The sequence below is a fragment of the Ostrinia nubilalis genome, chromosome 1 (assembly GCF_963855985.1).
Source record: "Ostrinia nubilalis chromosome 1, ilOstNubi1.1, whole genome shotgun sequence".
In the NCBI taxonomy this organism is placed as follows: Eukaryota; Metazoa; Arthropoda; class Insecta; order Lepidoptera; family Crambidae; genus Ostrinia; species Ostrinia nubilalis.
In genome coordinates, this window is record NC_087088.1 from 10,597,658 (window position 1) to 10,621,812 (window position 24,155).

General features: G+C 37.1%; 1 protein-coding gene across 1 annotated transcript; it reads right to left on the reverse strand.

Annotated features, from left to right (window-relative positions):
- Positions 1-30: 30 nt before the first annotated feature.
- On the reverse strand, positions 31-2,900 carry LOC135072132 (HEAT repeat-containing protein 3). The gene is made up of 8 exons (XM_063966086.1): positions 2,698-2,900; positions 2,317-2,568; positions 2,132-2,237; positions 1,533-2,051; positions 1,104-1,332; positions 722-989; positions 330-629; positions 31-239 (listed from the first exon to the last, which is right to left on the reverse strand). Exons 1-8 carry the CDS (start codon positions 2,827-2,829, stop codon positions 129-131), a joined length of 1,917 nt encoding a protein of 638 aa, XP_063822156.1. The 5' UTR covers positions 2,830-2,900; the 3' UTR covers positions 31-128.
- Positions 2,901-24,155: the final 21,255 nt, after the last annotated feature.

A 24,155-nucleotide genomic window follows, 5' to 3' on the forward strand; every position in this document is an offset into this window, starting at 1 on the left:
AAGTCCCATCCACACAATAAAACAATCTAATATTATTTTAAATTTAATGTAATGATAATTAGTATAAGCTGTACACATAATATAGAATTGTATCAACATCGATACCAAATTATAAATTAATATTTTACTTACAAACTACTTATTCTTCCTTTTTTGTACTTTATAAATCTAGGCAAGTTTGAAGTTGCTGTGCTTACCAGTACTTTGTATTCCTTAGGAAGTCGTTTCTGCTGTCTTGCCTGGAAAATAAATGTATACGTATGAAATAGACATCAATTTTTTAAGTCATAATATTCTTAAAAGCGATAGTGAATTGCATCGATACATACCTTATTTTTCAATATAGGCGCCAATACGGCCAATTTATCAACTAATTTAACTTTTGCTGCTAAAATATCTGTCTCATCTTCAGAATATAAATCAACTATTGTGTCAATAGCCTCAGCTAAAACCCAGACCTCATTCTCTTTATGAGCCTGCTCTAAGATAAATTCAGTTATTGTGCATATCACATTCGAAGTAATTTCATTTAAGTTGTTAACTAACAATAGAGCTAAAATTCCAATCATCCTTATAAGGTTTGCTCTTATTTCTGGAACTTGACACTCTTTTATCCCTGTCAACATCATCTGTAAATAAAAAAATCGTATATCAACATCTGAAGGTAAATCTTAATCAAATTATAATTATACATACACAATTACACATGGATTTCACATACCTCTATATCTGTTAGGGCCATATCACTAAATAAATTACAGCCATTGAGGTCACCATTTTCTTTGACTTTCAGTTTTTCCAACGAAGCTCTCATTACTGCCGTGGAAGACTCCAATAAGTTAACATTCTCTGCATTTTGCTGGAACACTAATTTACCTGTATCTACCCATATTTTGTATACCCTACTGGCTCCCCCCAAACTTTCAATGGGTAATGTGGATAACATGTTGTTGATACAAAGCAAAGCCCTTGTCTGGACATTGTGTAATCTGAAAAAAGATGATAACTAATTTAATTATGCCTTGCATAGGCATTTAGTAATAAGATAAGACCTCGACCTTGTTATAACATTGCTTAGCATTTATTTTAAAATAAATACATACTTTTTATAAATCAACTGTGATCCTTCATACTCTTGCAAAATCATCATGACATTTTGTGCAGGCAGCTGAGTCCTAGACCACACTTTGTCAAATATTTCAAGTGAGATCATTGCCTCCATGACTTCTGGAGGTAGTTTGTCTTCAGAGAGGAGTGGCTCATCAGTATTAGTACATATTTCTTCTTCTATTTCACTGTCTGAATCATCCTCATCTATGTTTTCATCACCCTCTGAAACATACACAGATTAATCAAATTTTTTCCTTCTTTATTGCTGGTTGACACAATCGAGGACACAACTCTGACATGCAGCAGACTTTATTAGCCATCAGCAATGGTTAATATATTCCCTACCTACAGTCATTAGACAACTTAAAAGAAATAATATATAATAAATGCTACCATGCATTAGCTTTAGCATTGATACTAACCTTCACAAGAACAAAGATTTGCAACAATTTCAACAGCACTTTGTTGTGCATCTAACAACTGAGACACGGCCTTCAATTGATTTTCTAAAACCTTGGCTTCATTCCCTTTGGGTGCAACAATATTTCCCTTGTTATCACCCAATGGCACATTACTTGATAACTGATTGCAAGCCAGCCTGTGGTCAACTGATAAAGTATTGGCCAGAATGGCGAAGATTTCGTTCACAACATTAGCTGGTAAACCTACAACATTCCCTCCACATGTGTTTATAATCACACCAGCTGCCAATGTCTTTGTCAAAAGAACTGATGGGTCAGTGCCTTCCAATGATATAAACTCTTGTAATTGTTTCTCTGAGTTAGCCTTCACTTTTTCCATAGCAAAGGGGTTATCCTCTACAACCACAAAGAGACACTGTAATACAGCAATGACAACATCACAACCAAAAACTGACAGGTTCAAATACCTCGGTAGAATGTCAAGTATTTTTGACTGTCCCAAGTATTTGACAGCAAGTTCTGTAAATACAAAAATAAATATTATGAAATTAAGAACAGATTGTATATCAATAATCATGGAATCATCTTCAACCACTTACCAGAGCTCTCACATAAATTCAGAAGTAAGTTTGTACATTGAATAAAAGTGTCTTTATCATCGTCTTTAGTTTTAGAGTTGCTCTCTGGAGTCCACTCAGCGGCATGCTGTAAATAAAAGTTTTGGTGAGAACTTATAGCTTCAGTAAAATAAACAATTTCTTAAAATACAATAGAAATTATCTACCTCATGATAATAGCACGTAAGTGGTGTCATTATATCCTGTTCCATCAGCTGGTCACATACTTCCAGCTTTACAGTGGACAGATTCCTCAAGGTACCGGCAGCTGCATTCCTCACTGAACTTGCAGCATCAATGAGTAAAGGTGCGGCCACCTTAACTATACCTCGATTAATTATCTCATCAATATTCTCTGGACTTTCAATAAGCATTGCCAGTGTTTGTAAGCCACAGTATTTTTCTTCAACATTTGCTGTCTGAAATATAGTTTATTAATTCGATTATTATTTACAAAATTCATTGTATATAAAAACAACTACAGAGTAAAGTATCGGCTCATTTTAGGACAATACAAGTTATCTGAAAAACAGTAAAATAGACCTAACCTGTAATTGATCCAATATAGTCTGCAGTGCATTTTCTTTGGAATCCACTGGCATTTCTTCTTCTTCGACTGAATGGCTTTCAACAACATTCTTCTTTGTTCTTGCAGGCCTTGACTTTTTAACTTTCCCCATTGTTTAGAGAATTATAAAATTTTGTAACCTCAAATTTAGCACGCCGCGCTACAGCGAGAAAATGACACATGAGTCATGATGACACATATCACACATAGCAGAACCAGCTGTCAATTAGTGTTGTACTAAGTGAAAAATGATTTAATCGAATCGATTATCGATATGTAAGTTGAGGCAATATAAATAAAAATGTTTGAAATAATTGCTTTTATTTAACTAAATTCGATACAGCTTAGTATCTACAACTACGTACGAGGACAATACTAAAACTAGAATATTAGGTTATGCATTACTTTATTTGAACATACTTTTTATTACCTACTTTTTCTATAAATGGTTAAAACTTGCTATTATATTGCTTATTACGTTGGTTATACAAGGGTACAGGTACAGGGGCAAAACAAGAAATGTCACAAAAACAAAAAGTTATGTAATGAACATTTATTTTAAATTTTTTAAAGTTTATATTCTTATGTGTCACTTAAAATTATAAACAACTAATATGAATACATATGATGACTATTACTTGTTTTTACGCTTTTTGTATAATTTCAGATAAAAATACGCGGGAAATCGAAAATATTGCCATCAAAAATATACTTTTGAATTTTAGGGACAATCCTTGTTTTGCCCCTGTACCCTTCTTAATTTGTCATTGGTTTTTGGTTTATAAACAATTCAATTCATTTATTCATTGTAGATCATTAATTCTGTAATTATGTCTACCTAGTTTCTACAACGGCATAAAACTTTTTGTGTAACACACAATGAAAAATGATAAATAGATTTTTTACTTCCTTTTTTGATAAAAACTTGCTTAATTATTATGGTTATGGTTTAGTTTTGAAAGTTTTTTTATCGATCTTAACACATTATTACTATCGATTGCTGAACAGCACTATTCAACTGTCATTAAAACTGACAGATGACAGTTGTTAACTTTTTTTATTGTTTGTGCTCATAGAGTTATAGTTCCAAAATACTGGACTGTCCTGTCGATGACATTGACAGCGGGGCGCCACCGTCAATACCGAATCGCTGGTTCCGATTTTGCCATGTTGGAAACCATATAGTTGAACGATGGTAGCGCCCCCCTGTCATTGAGTTTGGCGGGACAGTTCAGCGTGGGTCATCTATATTAACCCTGTTTGTGCTAGTCATATTATATGACTCATATATCAAAGGAAACAAATGTCGGAGCCATACAGAAAAGAAAAGATACCGAAAAATAACACATTGTTTTCAACATAAAATTAAGTGACACAAGCACTTAGTATAAATTCTTAAAACTTATTTCAAGCTCAATGTACACGTTACGATGCGATCCGATACCCAGGACGAGGGTTTTATTTTGTGGTCCCGGTGACACAAACCGAACCGGCGCACTCGATAGCACAATTTTTACCGAAATCGCATTCTGGGACACACAACTAACCAAGTACCAAGTAGATATTATACTTCGCCTGGTATTATAAGATTATACAAGTTGATAGAATTGAGCGTATGAGATATGGGACTATGGGAGGTTCTTACCTTTGGTGTACTTACTTAGATATTCTAATTCATGCAGAAGCAGATTATACCAAAAATAATTGTCCAAACCTTATTTACTAAGTACCTACCTAATTTAGCTTATCTACTTCTTCTCCAGTCTTCTTAGCCATAAATAATTGGTTGGTAAACCCCCAGCCCACAAAGCTCGAAGTAAATAACCAAATCCGTTTCACTTTGTGTATTTAACTTTTTACTTAGTTACTTAAAGTAAGCCGCATTAATAGGGAAGCAAATCTTTGGTAATAGGTAAACCTCTTAGTTTTTTAGGTAACGGCGCGTACGGCATTCCTAGCACATGAACTCATCTTTGTTAGTAAAGCCGCCCTTATATTTGCACAGTCATTACAGCGATCCGACGAGCCCCACGCTGCGAGGATAATAACAGTCGGAAGTGATTACCTGGCGGGACTGTTCGGTTCGGTCGGCCCTACGCCCTTGGACAGGGCTTCAAAACCTTTTGAAAAATTTCGACGAATTTTAGAGCTTTTTCGACACAAAACGAAAATGGTTTCGATTCTCTGATTTATGCCTGAGTTCGCCTCATCTACCTATCTTCTCAGTCAATAAAGAATATAAATTCTTGTCATAATTAACATTCGCCCATAACAAATCACACCATGATTACCGCCAACCATTATGTCAAGAATATAACAACTCTAGTATCTACCTATAGGTAACAGAAAATCCACTAAGTTCAGTGTCGCATTCATTCAATCACAATTTAACCTCCAATCGTCTCATCCAATATAGGTAGTGGATACTGTGCGCTTAATTTAATAAGACAAGAATGAAAATGAACAAACAGTTCATCTCCCCTGACTCAGACGCACGTCCGAAAGTAATCTGCCCTAGTTGATTGATTGGTACGGCAGGGGACGGCGACGATTTGACGACTGGCGCATTGAGTCATCCTAGCCAAGATGAACTGTCATTGTCTACAGTTATGGTTGCATTCCTGCAAGAAAACTTCTTCGAGTAATGTATGACAGTCTCCGACAGCAACTAGGTAGCAAGTAGATATACCTATAATAGCGAATTCGCGATCATTCCTGGAAGTTATCACTCAAGCTATAATTTAAACCATGTTAGTAGCATCAGATCAGTAGCATCGACTTGCAACTGATCTTTATTTTATTTTTTTTTAGTCTGGTAGTTTATTACCAGATAATTAGAGATAAATGTAGATGTTGACTTTCTTACATAGTTTTTTTTTTTTGAGAGATCTTGGTCCGTCCAGTTTAGTTCTATACCAAAGGATTCCTATCTTGCAGTCGCAGCCGTTTGTTTTTGAAAAATGAGCCAACGGCCGATTTGTGAATGTACGAGTACAGTGTACACGGAATAATTTGTTTTAAAAGTTTCAATTTTCAATTATAAAACTCACGCAATACTTCCACAAGTTTTCAGAGATGTGCAGATGGAAGCGGCATAAGACTGCAGTCTCCATGATTCCCTAAATTTTCTCTCGTAAATCCATCTAAAATACAATAAGGAAAGTTGTGGTTGGAGGCATGGTATGCAAAGACGTCTAGGTCTAAGTTGGCGGTATTCAAACACTGCGGGGAGGTAGAATTGGAAGAGCAAACACGGCGCGCCCGCCCGGCGCCGCGGAACTGCGCCAACTTCACAAACTTTGGTAACTTGAGAGCCAGGCACTCGGTACTGCGGACGGAAATGCACTTCGTAGAATCTAAGTAAGTATTCTCATTCACTTATCCGTAAGTATTTGATAGTAGGTACGTACCTACGTACGTCGCAACTGTAATATTACTCTACTACCTACTAACAAAGTTCCATTCCAACGCACGAATTACTTACCTACTTACGCACCTGCTGCTACGTGCTTGGTGTCGTTAAAGCCTCTATTCTCTAATAGATTGCACTTTAGTTAGATGCTCGATGACCAAAATAGTAACAAAAATCGTTCAAACGCAAGTGAATAATTTTCACAATTTTTATAAAAGAAGATACCCCTAGTAGTACCTATGTAGAACTTTTGTAAAATAAAGATTTAAGCATTTGAGACGATTTTCTTCTGAAACTTTTCTCAAGCAGGTAAACTAACGAACGTACTTACTTACCTAACCAAATATCCAAGGGTCTCAAGTAAAAATAAAATTCAACGAAGACCCATTACCGAAAGGAAATGGAGCTAGCGAGCTACTTTCTTGGATTCGTGCCACGGAAAAGTGTAGCCTAGGAAGGAGTTACATTTACATTCTGACTGCACGAAACTAAGTGCGGACTGACACGGACCTTCTAGCTAAGGAAATACCCATGAGTGGGTAAAGTATTGTTATGTAGAGTTCAGTTGGATTGTTAATTTACGAGGGAAAACCTAGAGAAAACATCTTTGAAAAGTTTCATTCCTTAGAAGCGTAAGTACCTAGATTTTTAAGCTGAATTTTATAATGTCCAGTGTATTTATTCTCAAATCTTTGCCACCAAAAGTTTCAATTCAACCTACTGCCTATTTCCAAACTACAAAACTATGTTAATCTGTGCATGCAATTTCAAAATCAATCAGACGCCGAAAATGTTATAAAATGAACATTAGAGTGGGTAATCTGCAATATATTATTTTATCGGAATTATAGCTGTTATTTATGTACAATTAAAGCGTACCTAATAAAAGGCTTGGGCGCAGGCGTAGAGGCAGGCGGCGCCTTTGAGCCGGAGCCTCATTTACATATGTTTCAAAATCTGACCGGCGGTGTGCGCCGGACTCGTCGGCTCCGCTAGTGCTGCACGATTCAGCTGTCTATCGACAAACTCATTTCCATTTTAACTGATTTGAACATGTACCTTCTTGTATGGTACTTAGATGAAGCAGCTAGCAAATGTGTAGTATTGGCATTATAATTGGTATTGACCATTATCATCATGATCCAATAATAAGGATTTAAGAACAGCATGCTGCAGCATAGGCATACTCGTACTAGGTTCCTAGTTACGAATAATTAATGTAGAGTTAGGTGAGCTAATTGGTAATAATATGTACCTATCATATATGTATCACAACACAATGGTTGTCTTAGAAACTACAGTGGAATGAAGACCATTTTCCAAAGAAAATACTTGCTTCAAAATTGAGGTAAGTAAATAAAACGCTTAAAAAGCTCTGTGGTATGGTAAAGTTCACTGTACAGGAAAACCATCCACAGGAGTTAGTCGAGGGTAAACTTTGTAAAAGTTCAAACATTATAAAGATTGCACGATTAAATTAGTTCAATAAAACTCATTCATTTGATCGATGTAAGCAGGTCACAGCGAGGCTTCACTAAAGTGCAGCGAGGAGCGCGGCGCGGCGCCCGGTAGCCGACTCTCGAGCTTTCTTCATAAATCAAAAAGTTGTTTTTGTGTCTTATCGGCGGATAATCGCGGCTGCTACCGCGCTGCCGCCCCCGTCCCGCGCCCGCACCCCTCAGATCGCAGGATGGACATTAACTTTTTGTCGAAATTTTATAGGGAATTAAACTAAAGAAACCGACAATCATTATGCACCGATGCCGCCAGCGTCTGATCCCGAGACCGCTAAATGGAAGCTATTAAAGGATTTTACTCGAATAGATAACAAAGGGCCTAATGTAATGATTACGAAATAATGGGAGAGCATGACTCCCGCGGCTTGGAATGTCCGGTGATAGAGCCAGCGATTTCTAAACGAACGTTGTTGCTAAATACCGCAAGGACTTTACGTACATTAGATGAATTCCTAAGTAAAGGGCTACTATTCATTTACCTTAGATACGCACTAATTAAATTGCAAGTCAAAGGCGTACCTACCTGAAATTTAAACAGGGGGCTCCCAAGGCCCTACTTTAAGTCTGCCGTATCATAATACTTATTTTAACTTAAATCTTAAATATTATTGATTGTTAAGTCAGTTTCAACACTTTTCTGTATCTCTCTACCTTATGAAAAAAAATCCTTATCTTTTAACCTCGTAGTGCTCTACCTACCGCCACAATAATGTAGCTCTAACTCGCTTTTCAACCGACTTCAAAAAAGGAGGAGGTTCTCAATTCGACCCGTATGTTTTGATATGAATATACTTTTGTAATCCGTCACAACGGCGGATGACGGATCATCATGACGTTAAATTAAATTGCACGAAGCCAACTAATTAAAATCCCATTAAATATGCATGGAGCCGTTTGGTGAGCATCACGTGATAGACGTGGCGTATGCGCGTCGGCGGCGCGGCGTGTCAGCACATCTACGCCGCCTAATGTGGGTGACCACGCTTTTTAAAAACCAAATACACTGACACGGTAATACTATCTATACAGTATTCCAACTCGGCCATATTTTTGAAATAAATTTCAACAGCCCCGCGGTACGTCACGGTATGACAACATGCGATAGGGCTGCTCACCTACAGTACCCATTCTAATTACATCTGTCTACTTAGAATTTCCATCTAGTTTTGTGATTGTATTTTTTTTTATTTAGACAAACAAAATACTTTGTGAATGGAATAAGATAAAAATGCGTGATGTTGTGTGATTAGTACTTAATGACCTGTTACTTAATTTCAGGCGGGCGAAGTCGTGGGCCAAAGCTGGTTTTATACAATATAATTTTCATTTCAAATCAAACTGACTGAAAATGACCATTTCTGACAGTTAATGACTAGTTTTTGACAAATTTGACCGTTTAAGACGGTCGGTCAAATTCAATCACCTTAGTCATTTTCAACACTAGGCCATCGACGTCCGTTCGGCACATTCGCGACACCCCTAACTTTTGAATCTCAACCACGTCCCGAGATTTGAAATTCGAAGGAAAGCTCGCGTTTCGTCGGTTTATATGAAGTTACAATACTGTATAATATTATTACCGTGACACTGATTTTCTTGATCCGGATTTACTATTGAACAGTGGGGCTCCTACTAACCAACATTGAATTCACAGATATATCTATTCCTCTCACTCATAAAGTGGTGCGCGCTTGAGCAACAGAGACCCTAAATACAGAAACAGGCACCGCGTTACGGGTGTTGTTTTTTGAGGAGATGAGAATTTTCTATCATGTTATGAGCATATGGGTTACAAATAAGTTATAACAAATAATTATCTAGGAAACTAAAATATCCCACGAATTTCCATTCCGTTAAGTGCTAACTGTACCGATACATAAGTACCGTGTAGAATTCCTAAACTGCGATTACAGATTGGTTCACGACACAGTAAACTACCGTGAAACTCAGCAGATGTTCCGAACCCGGGAAAGTCCCAAAGGTTTTCGGCGATATAGGTCGCGTAGCCTAATTGCACCCCCGCAGCGTGATGGATCGTGCGGCCCCGCGGCACACCCCACACGCACAAGGGTTGTTCTCAGAAATACCATTATCCTGGCCGCTCCATTTGACAACGAGCCGACTGTTACAATCGGCGAGTATAGAGTATTGTGCGCATGCAGGCTTTTTTGAATTCCAGAACGAATCCAGATTACGCTGAACTAAAAAGCGGCACGTAACGGCTTGCTGTGCTTTGGAATGGCGGCACATGAAGGACAGAAACCGCCACGCAACCGTCGTGTTTTAGAAATCAAAAAAGCTCAAACTAGTTAACTTATTGAGTCTCTATTTTATAAAAATTAAATAAGGTAATCATTGGTAAGCGTAAAAAAAGTAATCAAGCAGTTTATCATAAACGGCGCACTGTCTAGACATGACATTAGTTTCGTCCCTAAAACTATAGAAGCTATAATAATAACATTAAATCAAACCTTACCATCTTTCCTTTTATGCCGTTTTTACGAGCATCGTGTATTATAGCCTAATGCGACGTTATTATCGATTCTCGTAATCGATGAGACATTCCGACCCCTAATCGTCATTTTGATGCCTCACTGTTTTATGTTACAATACTAAAGTAAAAGAAAATTGGTTACAAAAATCAATGATTTATTGGGGGCTTTTTAGCTACCCTTTGTAGAGAAACAGATATTGGGTAGGATGGATTTTTTTATTTAGTTAAAGTTAAACGTGTATTAACTGCAACCATTGTGGTTACAGTACTTGCTTGCTATCCATTTCATTGCATAATTAAAATTGTGATGTCATAAACACTGCCTTCAGACAGGTAGGTATAATAACAGACGTACTGCGAATGACAGCTCAGCACGGCTTCGCATATCGAGTGTCAGGTTTTGTAAAGGGGTGAACGCTAAATAAAATGGTATTGATTACAATATGTCGGTGAAATTCACCCTTTTCCGCCCGCTAGATTGAACCGGAAGAGAAAAAAGATCAATATTTGGACAGAAATGATTATAGCTGGCACGACCGGACGCGAATGCATTCACCGACGCTAATAAAATGTAAAGAACAGGATGCGATTTTAGACGGAATCATGTTAACTCGTCTGTTCTCAGCGTTCTCTTGTCACAACAGCGATGTAAAAAATTGGTGATCTTTTTAGTGATGTGATGGATTGAATTGGATATCGAGATCGGCGAGGGAATGAATGCGTGTGCCTGCATTCAATCCGGGTCGGGCACTTCCGCACAATCCGATACCGAGGCCATTCACGCACGACTCGCTGTTTACTCATTCGACACTGACACTGGTTACACAAAAACGGTAAAACAATTCCTTTCAACGCCCATAAAATACCTAGTGCCGATAACCCATTCTTTTCTTTCGTAAGGAACTTGATATTTACCTTTTAAGCTGTGTATTATGTAAATCATTCGCAAAAACTTATTTAATTAACCCACTATATATCTTAATTGCATTGGCTGAAATGTTTCTAAAGATTCTGTAAATTACATAAGTATGCAGTTTTCAGCAGTTACTACAAGCTACATGAATGGACACATGATTTAACATTACTTTGGTATTTTGTGAACTTTCATGAATTTGAATGAAATTTTTCACCATCAAATCCTTAAAAACATTAAAACTATAAATATCGTTCTTCTATGTTATGAATACGTTTTCAGCTCTTGAATTCTAGTTAATTCTAGTCCTTATTTAAAACCTAAGCTTTTTGGCACAGAAACGATGCTCTACATTTCCAAGTTCGGTCTCATTTACGGATTGGACGCACATAAACATACATTCCATACCTCCGCAATTCCCTGCTAAGTGGAGGAGAGTGGAGTGGTAAATTCAATCACATATCGAGGGTTTGCTCACCCCTCCTCTGGCATATCTCACTTAAGTAAATAAAGCCGACGTATCTTGCGTTTTGTTTTCTGCAAAAAGTTTTCTACGTTACTTTACTTTTTGTAGGGTGGAATGGATGCATGATAATAATAACGCTTAAATTAAAACTTTTACCATCATCCGGCATAATTATTTACCATAATAGTATGTACCCAATATTGATTTGATTTCTTCTACTCTACACTTTGAAATGTCTATTTTCTCATAGAGATAAGGCTCTAATATTGCAGTCTCATTCAATTCTAAGTGCAACGGAAATACGGGTCTCTAACATTGTTATAGAAACAGGAAGTCGCGAAGACGAAGTTGCTTGCGTTTGTTATTAATTAAATAAGTACTAAGTAATTTGACTCAAATGAACCTAAGTATTATAGGTAGCTTACCTATTAGGTAAATATTCCAAAGTAGGTAAGTATGTGTGAACGGCTAACGTTTAATTTGAGTTTAAAATTAAATGCAAAGGTTACTAAATGTGTTGTCAACTTTACATACACGTCGCGATGTTTTTAAATGTTGTGGCGTCTAGCTATTTTCGGATCCGTAAAAATATACGAAGAATAAATATTGCGATTGTTAGAATGCTCGGGGAAAAAATTTGGCACATCTCTGCATTCTCTTTATAATAAACATTCAATTTTGTTCAATTAACTTTCAGTATAAACGTCAAAATGTTTGTCGTTTATTAATGTTTTCCGAAAATACATGCGGATAAAAATTCTATCTTTTGTTTATTTAAATTAATATTTACACTATCATTTATGATAACGTCTAACATTAAATGTGAGCATCAGACTCTCAAACTCCTCCAATAAAATGTGACCGTGAGCTAATTCTCAAAATATTTCGGCGTTGAAAATATAACTGAAACTCAAACGTAAGTATCTTGTATCTGTAAGTGTTCAAAACATTAAACACTCTTCACCTCATACTGTAATTCTTCGTGTTATTTACCTTCCGCCGGTGATAATACCCCGAAAGTTTACACGCGCCTGATAATAATTCTTTTTTATTTACGCTATAGCAATGATTCCGGGTTTGTTTACACAAGTTGATAGATAAAGAGCGATAGGGAAGCGGCACTCTTGTCATAAGTAAGAAAGCTAAACAAATAGAGTTATAACGAGACGGTCCAGCGTGTAACACTGGGGGTAGCTGTGATAACGCAAACATCAAACTGTGCGTGCTCCGACTGGAGCTTGCGGGTGAGCTTTTATCTAGATAAGGAGAGCTTTAAGACATCCTTTATGTAATTAGCATCCCTACATCATATGATACATATCCTTTATTTGAGATTGTGATTAATGAAGGTACAATTAAAATTTTTGTAGAGTAGGTTTTATTCTGAGTCATTGAATGAACAATTAATTGAAACAGAAGTCAGTACTCATCTTATACCCACCCACTACATAATAGCTTTAGCAGACAATGTAATCTACAAAAATCAGCTCTACTACTCAATGAAAAGAACTCGCAAATTGAAAACACATTTTCAATCGCGATTTGGAAGGATAAAATCAACTTCTACCAACCCCACTTTAAAACGGCTTAATTTTATCGTTCTAAGATCCGGCTGTAGTAAGCAAACATTTACCACAGATTTGATTTCGATTTTCGATGTCGAGTGCACGGGACGAGGCCTCCGCTTACGAGCCGATTTCAATTTATTCGCGGATATTGGAATTGGATTTCGAAGACGAATTTAAATCAACAAAGAACGCCTTTATTGAACGAAGGGACGGAATTAAATTTACAGAGGTAGCCGCACATGTTTTAATTCTTGTTTGATTTGATAAAACGACTACGAAACTCTAAGGTGATTTATTTTAATTTAAATTCGGGATCGTTGAAAGGCGCAGTCAAAGTGACCGCATCCTCCGCAAAAAAGAGACAATGATGGCAAAAACCATAGCCCTGGCACTTTGTTAACGTGTATAATGGACGTCATAAACAATTTAAAGTTGATGCAAAGTGAGATGCAAAGAGACTATTGAGTAATTAGTTAAATAGGTACAATTAAACGCGTTGCGCTATGCCATAAATTGCACTAGGCCGCGCCGCTACAGGTAGAATTTAGAAATTTCCTAGAAAGCGGCTTCGGCTTCGTTGAGCACACGGCGACTCTCCCGCAGCGTTGCATAGCACATTTCAAACCTGTAATTTGAATATGGAAGGCGGCCCGCTCGTTAAACACGTGAAAAGCCCTACTCGGAAATCGTTATAAGTTCCAATTCATGGATCCGAATTCCATTGGTTTTCGGCACTTCGTTAAAAGTTGGAGTTGCAGTCAGTGGTAAAATTTGAATGGTTGGTATAAATGGAATTAATGGTAGGCAGTTATCGTGAAAAACAACAACACAATACATTATAAAGGTAAAACATTATCTACACTCGACATGAAATAAATCGCACCTCCCGCGACAAGCATTTTCAAACGTATGCTTCCCCACTTCCCACCAATATTGGCACCATTTAAAAGCCTGGTTCTAACCTTCATTGCATTAAAGAAAAGGTTTTTACCCCAAAAATGTGTCTTTAGAAGGATCTAGAGTCACTTCTTCAAAAAACAGGTAGTTACGCTAGAGCCAACTTTTATGGCTATAAAACTGTTAAGTTGGGATTAATCGCAATCCATCTGTTAAAGAGGACACGTGAGATCATTATTTGGTTTTATAACCATAAAAATTGGTCTAATTGATCCCATAGGTGGGCCCAAAGTGAGGTATTTTTTCAAATCACATTTATGGTATATGTTAATCATTTATTAAGAAACTAGCTTTCCGCCCGCGGCTTCGCCCGCGTGGAATTTTGTCTGTCACAGAAAAACTTTATCGCGCGCGTCCCTGTTTCAAAAACCGGGATAAAAACTATCCTATGTTCTTTCCCGGGACTCAAACTATCTCTATGCCAAATTTCATCAAAATCGGTTGCGAGGTTTAAGCGGGAAAGCGTAACAGACAGACAGACAGACAGACAGAGTTACTTTCGCATTTATAATATTAGTTGGGATTAAATGTGTTTTTCTTTAAGGATATTTATTGGGCTTTCAAATAACACCAATATTGTTGGGGCACCATGATTGTGTCAGAAGAAAATCGTTAAAGTACGCGTCGCGGAAGGTGCGGTTTATTTGATGTTGAGTATATATTTACAGAACTACACTTACATTCAGTCTTTTATTTTCATAATATTGTTTTTAATGTTACGCCTCACGCTGAATTTCAATTGTTTTTATGTTTATTATTTAAACCAGTAAAGGATATTTTGGATTGGTATGATAATATTGTATAATAGACACAAGAAGGTACAACGCGGCTATGCAGCGCGTTTACGGCTATCATTAGTTCAGTCACGCGAGACTCGCGAGACCATCGTAAAACGAAATTATTCTAAGGGTCTAGTTTCATATAAGTGTCCATTAAATGGTCACTGCGTCGCCATTATGTCGCCTATGGTTGTTAATTCTCAAATGCCTACTTATTATACTAAGTACCCGCCATCGGATAGTATAGTGCCTATTTCGCACCATACCCATCTGTGTACATCATACCAGCTCGGTCATACGAGCTTACGAGTTAAGTGCTCGTAATATTGCTGGTATTGCTTTACATAGAAGCTTTTGTAGGTGTTTCATATTGCACGAAAACTTATACCGAAGTATTTTGGAAAATTGCTTATCTTACTGGATATTTCAAATCGTAATCAGCGTTGAATTTGAAAAAAAAAAAATTTAACTAGCTACTCGTCCTATAAAATACTATGGAGATAAAGAATATTGTCTTTATCTCCATAGTATTTTATAGGATTCGATTGCGCGATTTCGGCGTGAAAAGGTAGTCAAGTAAACACAGCCGTATTTATACAACATTTTAGGGTGGAGGATGATATTATTCCACACCAATCTCAGCAGACAAAGCGAAACCGCACAACAGTCATCAACAGACATGTTATTGAAGAGGACACATTCTACGAATGTCGGAAATAGAACTTCCGAGTACTCTTGCTTCGGATCTCTTGTCGCCCGGTCGCGTTTATTTTCGAGCCCGTTATCTGATGTAGAGCGGCGATTGTATCATCGGAATAACATCTTGTCTGCCATCAAAGAAAACCCTTTGATGAGTAGCGACTGAGATTATTTTGGCATAAAAATTGTAGTAGGTATACCCACAGCGGCCACGGCTGATAATTTTAAAACCACATTATTAGATCATCTCCTAGATGCGTTTATAGTTTGTTGTAGTTATAGAAAACATACTGGTATGTTGCTGCTTTTAAAATGAATATGGTCGTGTATTTTATTATTATTAGATACTTACATTCGTTAGCAGTCTGGTTGTAAGTGTACACGGCAATAAAACAGTCAACATCAAAATGTAGAGTCGAGATTCTAACGCGGTAATAATATTTATCTTGTCTACCCTAGAAACCTACACCAGGCGCATTCTGGTGTATCTGGTTAACGCATTATGGCAATATCCCCATGTGTTGTGTACTTGTGTGGCCGGCGCCGCGCGCGCATAATCGAATCAACAGATGTGACCATTAAAAAGTAATAACAGAATGTAGTTACGCCGCAACAGCTATTCTGACCGGGATTTCATAATTACGGCTGAATTGTTTTTAAATTTATTTACAGTTAGAAAGTTAATTACCTACTAAGAATAGGATTTTATGGCTAATCCGGAATTTATCTTTACTAGGTAGATATTATGTGGTTTAACGTAGAGCAAAATAGTAAAATGTTAGACTCTACATTAGGAGTTTCAAAGTTTTTTGTTAATTGTTGACCTATAGTAAAATTGTGTGTGCAAGTGATCCTTGCTTTACCCATTTTTTTTATCTTAAACTAATTAGTTACAAATGTTTGCTATTTGAGCCCAAGCGAATACAAATAAATAATATTATACAATTCTGTTTGTTTTATTGTAGGTAAAGAGAGATTTTCTAAGCTTTGTGTAGTGTGCCCAATTTGAAGAAAACGTTGGAAGATACATTTTATTTGACCTCATGCGCAGTTCAAAATTGAAATGCAATACGAGTTTTATAAGATGGTGAAATCTCGCCTAGCATTATTGTTTTTTGAACAGAGTAGGGTCGATCACCGCACGTCCGTTGTGGTAGGTAAGTAAGTGTGGAAGCAGGAACCTTTCCGTGGCCGTCACAGCCAGAACGGTCAGTGCCGGCATCCAAAGATCAAAGCTCGCCGCGGGTCGGTCGACGCACGCGGCTTCGGACCTCGGTCCCCTCCCCCCACCAACCCAACCCCTCCCCGAAGCCCGAGCTCATCGCAGTCGGCGCGCGCGCAAAATAATGCTCAAAAGAACCTCATTTGAACCGGTTATTGTTTACAAACGGCCAGTGTTTAATGGCCATAAATTGCCCCAACGAAATATCGTTGCGTGGTTATTCTACGAAATACCCCTTCCGCGATATAAGTAATGTAAACTGTAACTTGAGCCTGATAAGGACTAAAATGTCTATTTACTATATAAATATTAGCAAACTAACAAAAACAATACCCCTATCATTAAATAATGGTAAGTCTACAGACTACAGACGTTGTTTTTCATCGCCGCCGAATGATTAGCTGCGACTACGAACCGACTACGACACTATTAAATTCTAATTTTCATAATCACATCCGTAGCCTATTGTTACGGATATAGAGGACATCAGAATAGTTCAATATTTATACAGGAAGTGCAAACACTAGTCATTCATTAATAAAATGCACTTAAACTATTTCAAGAAATGTTCAATTACAAGAAAATCGAATTTAATGTTTAATGAAATCAACGCTTTCTTGAATTGTTTTCAACTTGTCTTTTTTTGCGTTACTTAGATAATTGCATTAAGCATCATTTCTCCTTTTTCAGCTACTCAATAGTTTTAGGTAGCCTTGGGGTTAATTATTATGTAGAGCTTCTATTGTGCCTCCCTCTGGCCTACACAATGGACATGGCGCACAATTTTTGTTGAAGATGCCAAAAAATACTACAAAAAATTAGAATGAATACTGTATTTTTACTTTTTTGATATCTTTAAAAATGACTGAAATATTCAAGCTCAAAGTGCGCTCTTCCGCTAGGAGCGATTTTCCGCGCGGATTTTGAAAATGTGACGTAGTAACATGAAAAGCTGCATGTAAGATATTATCTGTGTACAATGGTTAGAATGGTTAGTAGGGGAGCCGAAGCGGATTTCGGGACTTACTAAAGAGTGGCAGACTAACATACAAGGAAATACTTTGTACCTGGTTGAATACCTTTAAGTATGAATTTTTGATATAAAACGGCATTAGTTCTTATGCCTCTCACCCAAAAAATACCTCAATTAAGCCCAAATTTGAGACCGCAGCCAAACTTTGAGTGACGATGGAAACTAGCCTAGATGGAGGACACATGAAATTGAACTCTTGCTTCTTCATTGATAGTCCAGTCAATGAATGCCTTAACTACGGTGTAGAGAGAAATCCGTGGAACACAATTTCTGACCTCGGGACTTTATTTAGCCTAGTTAGGTGGTGAACATAGCAAAAGTCCCCGCCCTTAGCCCTTGAGCCAGCGGGGAGAGGGGGGTTTAAAGGTACCACTTTTCGGTTTTTCGCTTAATCCTCGGAAACTATGCGTCCTAGTGACATGACTACTATGAACCAAAAAAATCTTATTCAATTTGCTACAGGCGAGACCGTCAAGTTTTTCTATATCTTGTATAGTTTTTGCGGCATCTGCTCTAGAAGGTCTGTAAAATTGGAAATTTTATTTTTGTCTTACATGTTCCTATCAGGAGAAAATCGACTAAATCAACATTGAGCAAACACTATAGACATGCGGGAGCATGTTAAGCCTAGTTCCAGGGAGGGGACTGCACCGTGCGTATATTTAGACGAACCAATTGGAGCCACTTTTGACTCTTCATCATTCAAAAACTACTGTGCATTAACACTTCAAAGGACATCATCCACGTTTCATATATTTTTGGTCCAAAATCAAAAGTGCCGGCCAACAAAAAAAAGTGCTGTATTCTGACAGAATACGTCTGCCTTAGCATTTGTTACTATGGCACCAAAGCCGTAGCTCCACTGTGCGTCGAGTATTTGAGATCTAAAAGTCATCGACTATTCATACATTTTTTGTTCAAAATCAAAAGTGTCGGCCAATAAAAAAAAAAGTGCTGTATTCTGACAGAATACGTCCGCCTTAGCATTTGTTACTATGGCACCAAAGCTGTAGCACCACTATGCGTCGAGTATTTGAGATCTAAAATTCATCGACGATTCATACATTTTTTGTTCAAAATCAAAAGTGTCGGCCAATAAAAAGAAAAGTGCTGTATTCTGACAGAATACGTCCGCCTTAGCATTTGTTACTATGACACCAAAGCTGTAGCACCACTGTGCGTCGTAGTATTTGAGATCAAAGTCAGTCGTTTCATATATTTTTAGAACTCAAATACTACGATGCACAGTGGTGCTACAGCTTTGGTGCCATAGTAATAAATGCTAAGGCGGACGTATTCTATCAGAATACAGCACTTTTATTTTTTGGCCGGCACTTTTGATTTTGGACCAAAATGGATGATGTCCTTTGGCTCATGTATTGAGACTTGCAAAATGTACATCAGCTTCAAATTTCATAAATATACCTCAAACGGTTATTTAGGTATTGACGTTCAAAAATCGACATTTCGAACACTAAAATCTATCTATCACCTGTGAAATGTTAAAATTTACTGTTTTTTTATTTGTTCCTTTGTATTTACATAACTAACTTTCTGGATGCCAAATTTGAACCTTCTAGGTCATCTGGAAGTGGTTAGAATTTGGTCTATAAGTCAGACATGTAGATTTTTGGACGTCAATACTTAAAGAACCGTTTGAGGCATATTTATGAAATTTGAAGCTGATGTAAATCTTGCAAGTCTCAACACATGAGCCAAATTTGAAGTGTTAATGCACAGTAGTTTTTGGGTGATGAGGAGTCAAAAGTGGCTCAAAGTTGTTCGTCTAAATATACGCACGGTGCAGTCCCCTCCCTGGAACTAGGCTTAACATGCTCCCGCATGTCTAGAATGATTGCTCAATGTTGATTTAGTCGATTTTCTCCTGATGGGAACATGTAAGACAAAAATAAAATTTCCAATATTGCAGACCTTCTAGAGCAGATGCCGCGAAAACTATACAATTTATAGAAAAACTTGACTATCTCACCTGTAGAAAATTGAATATGCTTTTTTGGTTCATAGTAGTCATGTCACTAGGACGCATAGTTTTCGAGGATTAAGCGAAAAACCGAAAAGTGGCACCTTTAAACCCCCCTCACCCCGCCGGCTCAAGGGCCAAGGGCGGGGACTTTGGCTATGTTCACCTCCTAACTAGTCTAAATAAAGTCCTGAAGTCAGAAATTGTGTTCTACAGTTTTCCATCTATAATGCTTTATTGACTGGACTATGATAAAGACTTATCATTTACCATACATTATCATTTTGTATTCCATTTTCAAGTCACTTTTTTTTCGCTTACTGTTTAAACAAAACGTGGGATTTTTTTAATCTCAGGTCTTTTGAACGCACATCTGAACGATGTCTGGTTTTAATTTCTTCAGTTACTCCGTGACCATGGCGCTTGCAACAGTGCCGAAATATTGGAAACTCAAAACTAAGGTACATGGTAGCAATCCCGTCAGTAATAATAATAGGAAAATGTCTTGAAAAATAAGTAAATCGTATATTACTTTATGTAACTAATTTTATTATGTATCATACTTATAACTAATCACTTCATTCAGAACTAGAAAACGATTCCAAGGATTCCACTTTTCTTCAATAGATGATCAAGATAAAGAGGTATTTATTATAAATTGCTCTTCCACCATTTCAATTATTCTATCTTACATCTTACTTGATGAAATCTTTTTCAATTTTATTTACATGGTCATAACATTTTCACCATTCCTCTGCACCAATTTGTGAGGTACACCTGAAACCCCCGATAAAGTAGCTATTATAAGAATTATCCTGTTTTCGCCTCCGAGATTTATTTTACCGTGTAGTACCCCTGTACGACAAGCCAATCCGCACACAATATTCAGCGTAGTAGTAGTAAAAAACAAAAGAGCGGGCAACCCCACCCCTACCACGCTGTGGGTTCGGTGTCCGAGCGGACTCATTCCTTTGTGCGCACGCGCAACGACCGCACGCAGTATAAGAAAAATGCTTAAGTGACGTCACCAGGACGTTTTTACCGACAAAAAACGTAATTATTTTAAGTTGTGCAGTGTAGTGACGAGAATTAGACCCAACACAAGGTTGGTTGTAACAACTATTTTGTGCAAGTGCTCGTACATTTTTATTATAAGCGTTGTGACACGACGCGTAACTTGACCCATTTATAGCTCCAAGTTAACGCGCGATGTTAACCAGTAGCCATTTTTTGCTCCGAGGTAATGCGAGATGTTACCCAGTAGCCATTCTTTTGCTCCGAGGTAATGCGAGATGTTACCCAGTAGCCATTTTTTTCTCCGAGGTAATGCGAGATGTTACCCAGTAGCCATTTTCTGCTCTAGCGAGTTAATACGAGATATTAACCAGCAACCACTTTATATTCGGTCATTTTTGCGGGTCATTTTTTAACCAGTAGCGTTAATACGAGATATTAACCAGCAGCCACTTTATGTTCGGTTATTTTTTAACCAGTAGCCGTTTTTTCGCTGTAGCGAGTAAAAACGAGATATTAACTACCGAGATAGCCAGGTATTGTAAAATTATTCACTTTTACGAGTTAAGTATCTTCTTTTCGGCCATTTTTAAAAGCCGTAAAACAGAACATAATGAGCTCATACAGAAAAATGTTGCGTTTGTACGAAACTACCCACATTAAGAGCTTGCCTTCTTGACCTTACACCTTATGAACCATCAACCGTCTTGGAGCATGATGACCCGGCGCCGCGGACGCACTCGCCCCAGTCGAGCCTCCGCCTGCTTTTATAACGACCGATGACCCTGTGGCCATACACATTGTTCAATGCTACAAAGGGTAACTGAATAATTTTGTTGTTTCGTATTTTTATACATTACACCAATCGATATTGGTCTAAATACAAAGGCTAGTAAGAAAGAAATAAGTATCAGATCAAAATACAAAGTGCATTTATGTAGATTCATTACTTGCTATTATAAGGTCAGAATAAAAGATCCTAAATAAACCTTAGGCCGGTTTGTTGACCGAACCGAGTCGAAGTGGAAATAAATGCCTACTTTATATATGAAGTATGACTGTATGACAATATGTCGTTTTTTCTATGCAACAACTCATATTAACTGACATTGTGATTGTGAGTACTTATCAGTCTCACATTTTTTTGTTGGAAACTTACTAAGATCTTTCTACATTTCCGGTCGGTCGACCAATTACATCGACGGTCGACAACTATAACTCATTATAATTCTCTAAAACGGGAAAAGAGGTATTTATTTGATATGACAACTAATCCAGGCTGCTGCACTGAATATATAATTTAAGCTTTAGCCGTTCGCATAACTGTGTGAATCGAGGCTTTATACAGAGGCCGTACCGACAAGCTACGCCCTGCTGTATGGTATGATGGGCTAAGACCTATCACCCGCCCGCGGCGCAGCCACGCCGCCTTCCACAAGCGCAGGCGCCGTTATTTACGCCGCAGCGCCGCGCCGCCGCCGCCGCATGCCCAGCGCTGCCAGCGCAACGCGGGAAGCGCCATTAAAGACCGACCAGAACACCAAGGTAACCCGCGTCCCTAGACGACGCGCCATCTATGTACAGGTATGTGCTGGCCGATTAAAATATTTTTATTTTAAATGCAATGTACCTAAATACCTAATATCCGGTTACAGAATTTATTGTACCGAGATACCTATTCGATTCCCGATTCGAACCCAGATGAATTTTTTCATAATCAAAATCATCATAACCATGCGAGTAAACATAATTAATTATACATAACAAATAATTATACACGTCGGCGCAGAGACGTTGATATTAAGAATATTCTTAATCGAATCCGTCGACACGAGTACATTCTCAGATTACCCACTTGTAAAAAAAAAAAAAAAAATCCTAGATGGTGGACTTAGATAGCGTTTATATAAGATGCTAAACAAAGTTTATGTGGTTTAAGCACTTCAAAAGGGATGATATTTTAACCGCAATTAAACTTTTAACAAAAGATTCATTTATGGTTTAAAGAAACTTATTAATATATTATGTTTATTACATAAACACGATAGCCACTGAAAAGCAAATACATAGAATTATGGTCTTTTTTAACGGATGTTTGTTTTGTATCTGAACAAACAGGCAACATTTTTGTTTGTCTCTTTGCGGCCTTTCTTTAGCCCTGATATTTTTACAAAGTTTATTTTTTTATTCATGACGTCTCACCAGCTTGTATCTATAAATAATAGAAAAAATCTAATAGCTTCCTTAAACTGTATCGGTATCGGTACATAAGATGACGTCATTTTTTTTCTTGTATTGGAAAAACATTATTATGTAGGTTTGTACTAACTAATCAATGTATGATTAATGCTAATAATACTATTGATAGTCTTACAAAGTAAGGCTTCATCATCATTATTATTATTTATTTACTAAAAAAAAAAAAAAAAAAATTCAGTTTTAACTCCATGTACTGTTTTACAATTGGTACGTATAAATTATTTATGTATAACGTTAGAATTCTCATAAGAAGAGATGCGACATCATGAAATACATTGAATCATTTCTTATCTTGCTAAATCTTTTAGACAAGCAAAGTATCTTATTATGCGTTAAAGCGATAATAACTATGCCTTTATAAATATAACACAATAATAATTACATTGTAATCAATGTAACAGAAAATTATTGACGCATCAAAAAATAAATCGGGCCGCTTGTAATAACAACCGGACTAATAGACTTTGGTCAGTCAAAGAACGAATCAACCACATAAAATAAACTATGTATTATGTAGGTACCTACCAGTACTACCACTACTTGTAACCTTTAGTTTAGATTAAGGACATTTTTTGATAATACCAAAAAATAATGCGATATTATTTTACGAATCGATAACGCTGCCACAAACTCATAATAATGAATGAGTCTTTCTTCCCTTTCTATGAAGTATAAATTGAGAATTAGTATTTTGTTATTTTTTCTTAGCATGATTATAAAAATTCAATCATCACAGTCATAATACTGAAGCTGACTGAATCAAGGTGTCTGAATAAAGACACGGAGTAGGAGCTTGGTTTAATATTGTCTCAGAAAATGTTAGACGCTTTGGTTTCAATACATGACATAAACCTATTTTTTGTTTCTTGAACTTTGTTTGATATTTAGTCATAATTCATATTTTATCGTCTGGCGTAGAGATTTCTACACGATTAACATGAATTAATTCCAATTAATTCGCCTTAGAATGGCGACCATTTTTTTTTAGACGTTAATACGTTTTTTCACAAAAAAAAAAAATGCTGGGGCAACAGGTACATCAGTAGTACCATATTGCCCATTTAAGCTTACCTTTCCTTGGCAGTGAGTTTTGTATTTGGCAGTCGTGGATCAAACAAAACGTA

Excerpts from the sequence above, each read along its gene's own strand:
- LOC135072132 (XM_063966086.1), bottom strand. The coding sequence starts at position 2,829 with ATGGGGAAAGTTAAAAAGTCAAGGCCTGCAAGAACAAAGAAGAATGTT. Across the intron at positions 2,238-2,316 it reads TTACGTGCTATTATCATGAG|CATGCCGCTGAGTGGACTCC; the intron begins GTAGATAATTTC and ends TTTTATTTACAG. Across the intron at positions 240-329 it reads CGCCTATATTGAAAAATAAG|GCAAGACAGCAGAAACGACT; the intron begins GTATGTATCGAT and ends TTTATTTTCCAG.